General features: G+C 31.4%; 1 protein-coding gene across 1 annotated transcript; it reads right to left on the minus strand.

Annotated features, from left to right (window-relative positions):
- Positions 1-161: 161 nt before the first annotated feature.
- On the minus strand, positions 162-9,979 carry LOC116425335 (sialin-like). The gene is made up of 8 exons (XM_076366566.1): positions 9,673-9,979; positions 7,180-7,436; positions 5,927-6,163; positions 4,827-4,911; positions 4,404-4,509; positions 2,303-2,564; positions 1,545-1,919; positions 162-1,429 (listed from the first exon to the last, which is right to left on the minus strand). Exons 2-8 carry the CDS (start codon positions 7,414-7,416, stop codon positions 1,178-1,180), a joined length of 1,554 nt encoding a protein of 517 aa, XP_076222681.1. The 5' UTR covers positions 7,417-7,436; positions 9,673-9,979; the 3' UTR covers positions 162-1,177.
- Positions 9,980-10,368: the final 389 nt, after the last annotated feature.

Genomic DNA, 10,368 nt, shown 5'->3' on the forward strand with positions numbered 1-10,368 from the left:
TGGTCGTTTAATATCCATAAATATTACGATCGTATGACTAATTGTTTATATGATACTTTCTAAGATGTTATTCTAATAACATAGTTTTACGAAAAAATGATAACTGCACACGAACCTGCACTATCACTCGGTTCTTGTACTGTATCAAAGATCATTTTATCCCTTGTATTAAGATTATTAGAAAAGAAAGTGATAAATAAATATTCATGTTATTATCTATATTTGGTGTTACATGCTTACTAGTTTTCCATGATCGAAAAGCTAACCTTTACATTTGAATAAAAATTAAAGAAACCTTAATATGACTACACGCGTTGTTTTATTTCTTATTTTAAATAGACGCAATTTAAAACGTAAAAAGCGTTTTATAATCATTATCTACATTATCCGACAGTCAAGGAATCCATTATAAATACGCAGTGAAGTCTATAAGAAAGACTTGTATTCTCAGAGACCGAAATGCTATTTGCATTTCAATTTTGTAATGAATATTATTCGTTTATTGCGATATACAATTTTTACTGTCTCAAGTCAATCCATTTTTTCGACTATTTTGCTTACTAAACTCTTCTTATCAATGCAATCCTATATTATGAAGAAAATTCATGGAGAGATTTCATCATTCAATCATGTAATTCTCTTCAATTGCGAATTGTGATCAGTAACTTGTTTAAGTGTAAACAAAATCTATTTCAATAATGAGACAGGTAAAAAGAAATGATAATTTCAAGATATTAATTCGGACGTATGATTATTATTATATAAGAAACTATCTATGAAGACACACTACTTGTCATTTGAAATGCCATTCGTTGTCAGTCTTCGATTATTTTTATTAAGACATTGTTGTCTAGGCAGAACACATTTCAACGAACTTTAGAAATCAGAAATAATTAATAAATAATTACAATACATGTAAAAATATTACATACTAATTAGAAGTGGCCTCGATTAACATAGATAACAGAATTTCTTCTTAGAATTACTACAAAATAGAATTGTTATTACATCAGAATGGACTGTGACACTTGATAATCTCAAATAATCCAACATAAATAATAAAAATGGTCTAGTTAACGAAAATTATTTAAACTACCAGTTCAATACCAATTCGTTATTCTGTTGCTTACTTTTGCTTCGTCCATTCCATTCACAATTATAACGATAACTAATTTTTTCAGTGATTTTGATGGTTGTTCTCAATCATTTGATCTTTCTCCGTCTCTTCGGAATTCCCCTCTAAATTCTCTGGTTTCTCGACCGGCGTTACTGTTAACTTTTGCATTTCTTGACCTGCTTCTGTGTCTTTTCTCTCATATTTGTTCCAAGATTGTTCATCAGAAGTTCCAAACAGTGTGTACACAATACATCCAGCGATCGAATTAACCGCAGATATGATGAAAACTATACGCCACTGCGATACAGTTTGCTGTAAAAAAATTTAAAATAAAGATTTACTATTATTATTACACACTATTTCTTGTTATATTCAAATATTTCATTATTATTAGGTAATAGAATAAAAATCAAACTTTTCTACTCACGTTTTCGAACGTTAAAGCTCCGACCACTGCTGGTGAAATGAAGCCACACCAAATCATCATCATTCCGCAGAAACCAAGGAGAACGCTGGCATAGCTTGGACTAAGATCAACGAAATTTGCCAAAGTGGCAGCTGAAATCGCGCCGTTCACGGCAGTGCCCGTCATCATGAAAACTACGGCGAGGTTTGGATGACATCCACTGAATCCCAAACACAGAATAAGGAAGCCTTGCAAACCGGTGCACACGAATGTGGCTAGCTTTCTGACGTTAGTTATACTCATCTTCTTAGTTCGTATCAGCCAATCACTCATGATAGAGAAATAATACGAGAAAATCATTCTTAAAATGTGCGGAGCCCCTGAGAGTAGACCGGTCTAAAAAACAGATCAAATGCCCGAAAAATATTATTTTATCCATTCCTTTCGCTTTTTATGGTTTCTTTTGAAGAAACCGATAAAAATCATGAAATTTCCGAAGATATTCGAAACCTCAGAACCATATAAATACTACAAAATACGTGTAATATTGAAATAGGGATCTATACTGTGTTACTTTTAAGATAACAAACAATCCATTATAAATAAACACAACATAGATAACCTGAAAATATTGGAAACTATAAACTTGTAAAAACTCCTTTATCACAATATTTTCATCTACAAAATATATACTTTTATTCCTTAAAAATTCTCTCATTATTGAGAGCAATGTTTTCTTAGATCCACGTCATAGGATACCAATTGATGATTTCACTTACCGTGTTAATGTCCCAGCCGTGAATAAAATTGAAGTAAGTTGGAGCTTGAGTCATTAGTGTAAGAAATCCCCAACCAATACTCCATTGTGCAATAATAGTAACCCAAACTGGACCTGATAACAAGATGGCCCGCCATGGTATCTTGGTTTCCTCTTCGTTGACAGAAGTACCAAGGTTCTCCAAAATAAAATTCTTTTCATCTTCCGATATTCGGGGATGTTGTTGTGGAGAATCGTGTACCAAATATAACCAGAAACCGTACCTTTCGAAAAAAGTGATATCTTATTGGGTATATTATACGTCGTCTTTCGCGTTAGCTCCACCAACCACCAAGCTAAAAGTGCACAGGGGAAAGGGGATTCTTCCATTCACGATGCTCGGGCTGCCTCGATTTTTAACAAATAGCAGCGGTTTCCAACCTTTATGCTGCTACGTCTCCCTAAAAAAAATTTGTTTCTCGCGCCTCCTTATCTTTTAACACTAGAACTACCGAGCAGTTAAATTGTCTTTTTGAAATTGTTCTGTAGAAACCTCAATGGTGCAGTTACTGAGACTTCAGTTGGTTTGCAATTCAGTTAGTGTATTACTAAACCAGTTTCTCTAGTACTTTTTTAGAGAAGCATCTGTTATCTGTTGAATAACTGAAAAAAATGAAATCAGGAATCGATCATTTTGACCCATCCGATAGTTTTAGTGTTAATAGATGTAATAATATAGACACGTTTTAAATAATAATAACTTATTGCAAAATAAACATTTGTTCATTGAATTTGTTCTGTTACGTTACGATGTGAAGTTTATTTATTTGTCTTATTATGGTATGAACATTAATCTTCTATTAAAAATTTTGGTGCCTCTCAGGTTGGAAGCCGCGGACGCGTGATCATGAGAACAAAATTCTTTACAGTTTATAAAAATCGTGCATACGATTTTTCAGGTATTTCCATCAACGTATTTAACAAATGTTTCAAACAAAAATTGTTTTTACCAAGGCTTTCTATCAAGGCAACCTTGATTTTATTTTAAAGCAAAAGTTTTTTAACAATTTTACATGTTACTGATTGTAGCTCACTTTAAATGCAATAACTTCTGTTGAAACATTTTTTGATTACATAAACGAAAGTTTTTTGAACTTGTACGTCAATTCGATGAATACACTGTGCATATAGATTTTGTTCATTGAAAATTCGTGCGTCGAAAGCCGAGATAGCCTGAGCATTGTGAGTGGAAGAATCCCGTTGCCCCAATGCACTTTTAGCTTAGTGGTCGATAGAACTATGAGAGTTGCACTGTATTCATTCGAGAGTCAGAAATATAAACTTCAAGAACATGTAATTAACACGTTGAATGGCATGGGGTCACTTGCGACCCCCGACCGAAACGAATTACCCCTTTGTACTCGAAAGCTTTTTACTATTATAGAATTATTCGACACTTTCCGATGAGACATGAATGACACTATTTGAAACGAACTAATGAAGACATACGTAAATTAAGAAACAAAGCGATTTTATAGAAATATTTCACATATTAATGCATTATATAAGAGTTAATATTATATATAAAACTCTGTAATTTTGTGATATCAAATCAAATGGTGACTGAGAGTCATCTCTTGAGTGTACAGGGTTACTATAGTTCAATTTAATAAACAATGATTATTTGCAAACATTTTTATATCATAAATAATGCTATTTAATGTGGTGACTTTCAGCTGGATGAACGTACAATACTAATAATGCAAATGAGTCAAATAATTTGATATTATAATTGTTCCATTACTTGTATTTTGCTCGATAAAATCGTGTGGCAGTCAATGTGTTAATAGATGTATTTGATAAATCATAAAAGTATTATTAATTCTCACAACCAGAATAATCCCGAAAATGTTATTTTAAATGACGAATCAAAAATTGGAATTATTATACATTATCTGCTAATATTTGCAACATTTATAGATCAGACATATAAGGGATATTTGTTTAACTTTGTCAGAAAACAAATTTCTGAAAATGTAATTCTGTTAATATAAGAAACAGACAACAGTTTTATGGTTTAATCCGCTGTAAATTTCAGGAATTTTTTATAAATAGATGATTACCATATCACGCCAAGTAAAGATGTCACGTAAAAGGCTGCTCCCCAACCTAAACTATTACTGACAGCTGCGCACAACGGATAAGTTATAGCAGCACCTACAGAACTACCTGAAGAGACATGTATTTACCAAATTACTTATGTAAATCAATTTTTCCAATAATATTTTATAACTATAGTACCACTAATGAGAGAAAGGTTAATATTAAATAAATATTTTTATCTGTATCATAAATAAAAAAAAAAAGTGCGATCTTAAATATTAACAATATATGTAAATAATAAATGAAGAATTTAACTAAAAACATTATTTAATATTACGTTCTTTTAAAGACAACTTCATAATGTAATTAGACTATGTCAAACATCTGTTTCTTAATTGTTCTACATAATTCTCCAAAATTAACAAAGTATTAACGAATCTTACCCAAATAGGAGCTCACAAATCTACTCCTTTCATTTGGAGGAATCCACTTGGCTGTCATATCGTGCATTGACGGCCATACAACACCCTAGACAAACAATGTTTCTATAACTATCGCCTAACATACACTTCGTTGCACAGAATATAAGTCCTAGAAGGACCATTTCGTCAGTTTTCATCTTTATTTCCTTTGCTAAAATCGATGCTAAAATCTTCGTTTTTTCGGGTGGATTCGATTCTACCTTCTTCACAATTGCAAACTTCCAATCCCATTGAATGTTGCAATTATCCAATGTTCCCTGTATTTCGATTCTCGATCATTATTTTAGTTAGAACTGATATGTAACAGTTTCAAACGCTTATCTCCGAAACATTTTCAACCCCCGTTTGTAACACAAACACGTTCGGATACATTTAATGTTCTTTTATATTGTCAATTTCACGAAACAGTAAAGTAACAGCGTTGTATTTAAATCGATCAGATGTGGTATCGTGTTCATTGTGCTCATTCGCAGTAAAGCATAATTAAATTCTTAATATTAGAAAGTGATATACTTGCACCTGAACTTATTTATGTTACAACCTAATAATTTGCTGTTGGTCTTAACGAAACACATGGCGAGTTACCCCCCCCCCCCCTTCTTATGTGCTTCATCTCCTGTGCACCGTATTCCGTACTTCACCATCTATCTACCCAATAAATTCAAGCACTTTATACTTGAGATAACGATGCTTCTGTAGGCAACGCTCATGAATGAATATTAAACTCCTCATGACTTATTTCGCAACTAGGTTCACAAGAATTACTCTATTTTTAGCAATCTTTTAACAAGAGAAATGTACGTACTTATAACTTCTTTACTCATTATAAATATATATTTACTAGAAGAATTAATATTGATAAATGTGAAATAAATATTTCTCAAGTGATGTGAACCAATTAATCACATTCATTAAATACCATTTAAAGTGTTCGCGCGTTTGGCCCGATATTTAAGAAAACGAGGTTAATTATCATCGTTAATTAAGAAATATGGTATAAGAGTTATCAGGTTGTTAGGATTACATTAGTATTAAGTTTGTTCTTAATTGTGTTGACTCACTGCAGCCAAACCCTGTAGAACCCGCAGGAAAATAAGCGCGTACAAGTGATAGGTTGTCATAAACGGAATTAGGAAACCAAGAATAGCCGTTAGGAAATTTCCTAAGCCATAAACTAGTTTGGTTCCGTAACGTCTCGCTAAAAGTCCTCCAGGAAGTTGCGATAACCAATGCAACCAATAATAAGCCCCCAACGCTAGACCTTGCTCGTGCGCGTTCCAGGTAAAGCGATCGTGGTACTGAAATGATCATTAAAGAGAAAAAAATAAAATCCAATTATTTGTTTTCCACGGTTGTCTAAGAAATATTCGAATCGTTGTGTAAAATTGAATTGGTAGTACAGTAATATATATTTACGGATTGCTTAAATGATAGCATTATGAGGACATTACGCGTTATGCAACAGTGTCGTGAAATTTTGAGACACAATTATTATAGGAACATTTAGTTGTCTTATTCCATGTAATTCTTATGACAGTCAACTTCTTAGCTTGAAAATGTATCAGATTGTTTAGTCACCAGTTCACTGTATTATTTTTCATTTAACATGTTAACTGTCACGCAAATTTTATGCGTTTCGTTGTATGGACAACATTTTCAAATGAAATGATAACACCAAATAATACTTAAAATTACAGCACTCAGTGCATGTTACTTCACTTGTATCTAACAACAATGCTGTCAACAGTATGGTTACAATTCCGAGACCTTAACACAAACACTATCCGAGGATAGAGACCTCCAAGAAGTATAGTATCAATTGTTTTCTTTTTCCCACTCGCTCGACTTTGAATAGATTAGAAGTAAAAATGCAGCAAATGAAATCTAAATCAGATGAATTGTATAGACAAATGTTACATTTTTTGATAAGACCTTAAATAGTTTTAATACTTCGTAGGGGACGAAATCCCTAATTAATCCCGAAAAATAAGTTTAACTTAACACTTAGCACTGTTTATACGTATTACTTAATAGAAATTAATAACGAGAAAGAACTAAAGCAGTACTTCATAGAAATTTAATGTTAAATAAAATGTATGTTTCTTACTGAAAAAACTTCACATAAAGAATAAAAAATAATGTAAAACTTGTCCATACTGTTTACATCGAACAGATTTCCAATATTTATAATATTTTTATCCATCTACATATATACAATCTTAAACAAAGTAAAAATATTTCTTAAAAACAACACGATTTCTAATAGATTTGATTACAGTAGAAATGTATTATTCTGTTATTTTTGTTTACATACCAAATCATCGCTTACTGTAGGTGCGGTGGAGAAGACATCTTGGAAAGTTCCATTGTAATCTCGTGTTGCATTAAATGCTGGCTGTATGGTTTCTAATTCGCACTGAGAAGTTGAAACATTCTTCGGATGGGGCAATACCATCGCAACTATCGTTAGATTTAAATTGATCCTTAACATGTAGTTGATCGCAAAACCACAGAAAACGAGGTACCATAACACGTCCCGACATGATAACATCTCTTTCCCTTTCAGATTTCCTGTTGAGTCGGATTCATAATGAAATTTTAATTGTGTTCGAGATGCGAAACGATAGCATTGATTCATCTCGACACTTGCGTTCGTTATTACACAATTGTTTACACACCTGAAGATACAATGCTGTGTAGACACAGACTACGTAGAAAATGTCTTGGCATATTTATAATTGCCTTAACCCCTTGCACTCGCATACCATGGTAGAGGTGACAATACAAATTTGTTATAGAACGTTGGAAATTATTTTAAAAAGTACCGCGCTTTGAAAGATTATAAAAATTAAATCTTAGTATGATAATAATAAATAAAATAAATATAAAACGTTGAATTCTACCGCTATAAATTACTTGAATTCATTTCCCTAAAAATAAATACAAGTTTACACCCAACACATTGAAAATAAATCGAGTGCAAAGGATTAAAATAATGTATGGTGAAACAAATGTATAACTGCACTTTTGTATTAACGATGAAGACAAGATACTTTTTTTTTTTGAAACTTTACAGGTTTCTTAAATAAATAACGCGCGACTTAGAACTCACTATTTGTAAGTGGGAAATTTAAATTGGAAAATATTTCCTTTTAATAAAAATGAAATATATAATAAAGAATTAGAGATATTTTCGTATTTAATGTATTTTGAAATATGTATGTCTAAATTTATTGTCAAAAATTACTAAGTCAAATAAGAATCTTCATTACGATTAGCATACTATGAAATATTAAACTTTAAATATTGAAAATTGACACTCGGATTAACTAGGATATTGACACTTTACGGACATTTCTTTTACAGTTTATTCTATTATTTCTAAAAGAATCGATGTTCGTTCATTTCGATCTTGGAAATTAGGGGTTTAAAAGTGGATTATTAAGATTCGTATTCTAATGATTGTATCAATCAAACTTGACGAAAGTATTTGACAAATAATATTTATAAAATTCAATATGCGTCAAACGCGCTGTCCGAAAACTTAATGTTAAATATTAGTAAAGTATGGGTAAAAAATACTCATGTTCACGTCAGTGAACGTGCTGATGTGGACGTAAATGCAGAAGTGATGGAAAATGTTAATACGAATATTATTATCACTATTGACATTCGTTATCAGAAATTAATAACGTTACATTAAATTTCTAATTAACTTACTTTTTATAATCATATATATCGATCCTTTCGATAATATTTCAATATCCTGACTTTTATTATTACGTTAGAGTTATCAATTTATAAATAAATTGAAAATCTTATCAATTTAGAGTGTTTAATCTGATTAATAAATGTTTTTTTCTTAAAACTAATTTCATCAAATTATATATACTCTGTATAAAAAAGATTTTTATCCATATAAACTATAAAAAATTCTTTTATAAATATTTTTAAAAAACTATTTAATAAATAGTATAATCAAACGTGTGGATTGTGAATTTTAAAGTTGAATACAAATATGGAAATGTAAATTTATTTTATTAGTTATTATTTATTTATATTTATATAAATCTATTTTATAATTAATTACAAGGTTCATGAACATACATAACAGAATTGAAAATAATTGAACAAATGTTGTTCCTGTCAAATAGAATTGTACCCTCTGATAAATGTACTGTGCCATTTCAATAAAAAAGACAACTATTCAATAGCAAAAATTTTGTGAATAATATCCTAACTTGAGGCAAAACAATTTAAATATTGATAAAGAAAATCTCAGTCTTCACTATAATATCAGAATAAAATTTCAACTGGAAATAATCAAGAACTATACGATAGTGTGTGTATTTTCAATGCTTGATTTCGTTACTCATTGTTTCTAATTACCATTAATCCCTTCGATATAAAATATAATCGTCCTAATATAAATATATAGTCGTCCTAAATACATTCCATGCATAATAAATTTACACATATACCTGCCCTTCAGTTTACGTAAAAATCCGTTCCACGTGGATTCGTGGAATAAGACATATTTATGTCGCATAGCCAAACAAAAGAAATAATAATAATGACATTTCAGAAAATAAAAGTACATTTTATTCGATATTATTAAATTCAGATCGCCGATAAAAACTACCGGTTAAATACTGTTCTAATTGATGGCGTAAAAAACGTCCTCGTAAACCAAGGGACAAGTGTACACCGTTTAGAAACCACATGATCCGTTAAAACCACGATAAATCGCGTTTATTTTCAATTGAATCGAAAATGTTCCATTGATGACGAAAACGTTTCTACTTACTGTTGCTTATTTTCTTTAATTTTAAGTTGTTCCACCGATTCACAATTATCAACTAGGTGCGTTTCCTCGAAAGTGTGCGCACACGTGTCAACGTATGTGATGAAATCTCTGGGACGGTATGTAGATAAAAATGCGACTGATATAGAAATTCTTTTATTCAGATATTTCAATGGCACACCATTGCTGGGAAACTCTTGGCGCCGATGTTGTACGATTCCGACATTATTCATTGACAAATCTCGTTCGCATGCAGTAATCAGCTACTGTCTCGGAGAACACTGCATGCCCGTTCTTCAATTACAACCGCGTAAACCCTAAGGAGATTTTCCACGAGCCTCCACCCGAACAGAAATAGTCCTGATAACAATGATTACGCATGCATCACACTCCCTTGGAAACAAAATTTTTTCTTGGATGCAAGCAACTGGTGTTCATCGATCTGTTACTAGCAACTCGGTAATCCATGAGTAATAAATTAATTAATGGACACATTTAATTCGGTTACACGTCCAGCCCTTGGAATATTCAGTGAAAAGACGGCCATGTCAGCAACCGTATATTTCAATTGGTCTAGATTCAGAATAAAATCAGTCTAATGTACTAGAATAATTAATACTTAGATTAATATTGACAAATTAAACGTCTATATTGAATAATTATTAATTTATTATCAATTGATATGTTACTCGGCAATGA

Source organism: Nomia melanderi, chromosome 4 (assembly GCF_051020985.1).
Source record: "Nomia melanderi isolate GNS246 chromosome 4, iyNomMela1, whole genome shotgun sequence".
Lineage (NCBI taxonomy): Eukaryota > Metazoa > Arthropoda > Insecta > Hymenoptera > Halictidae > Nomia > Nomia melanderi.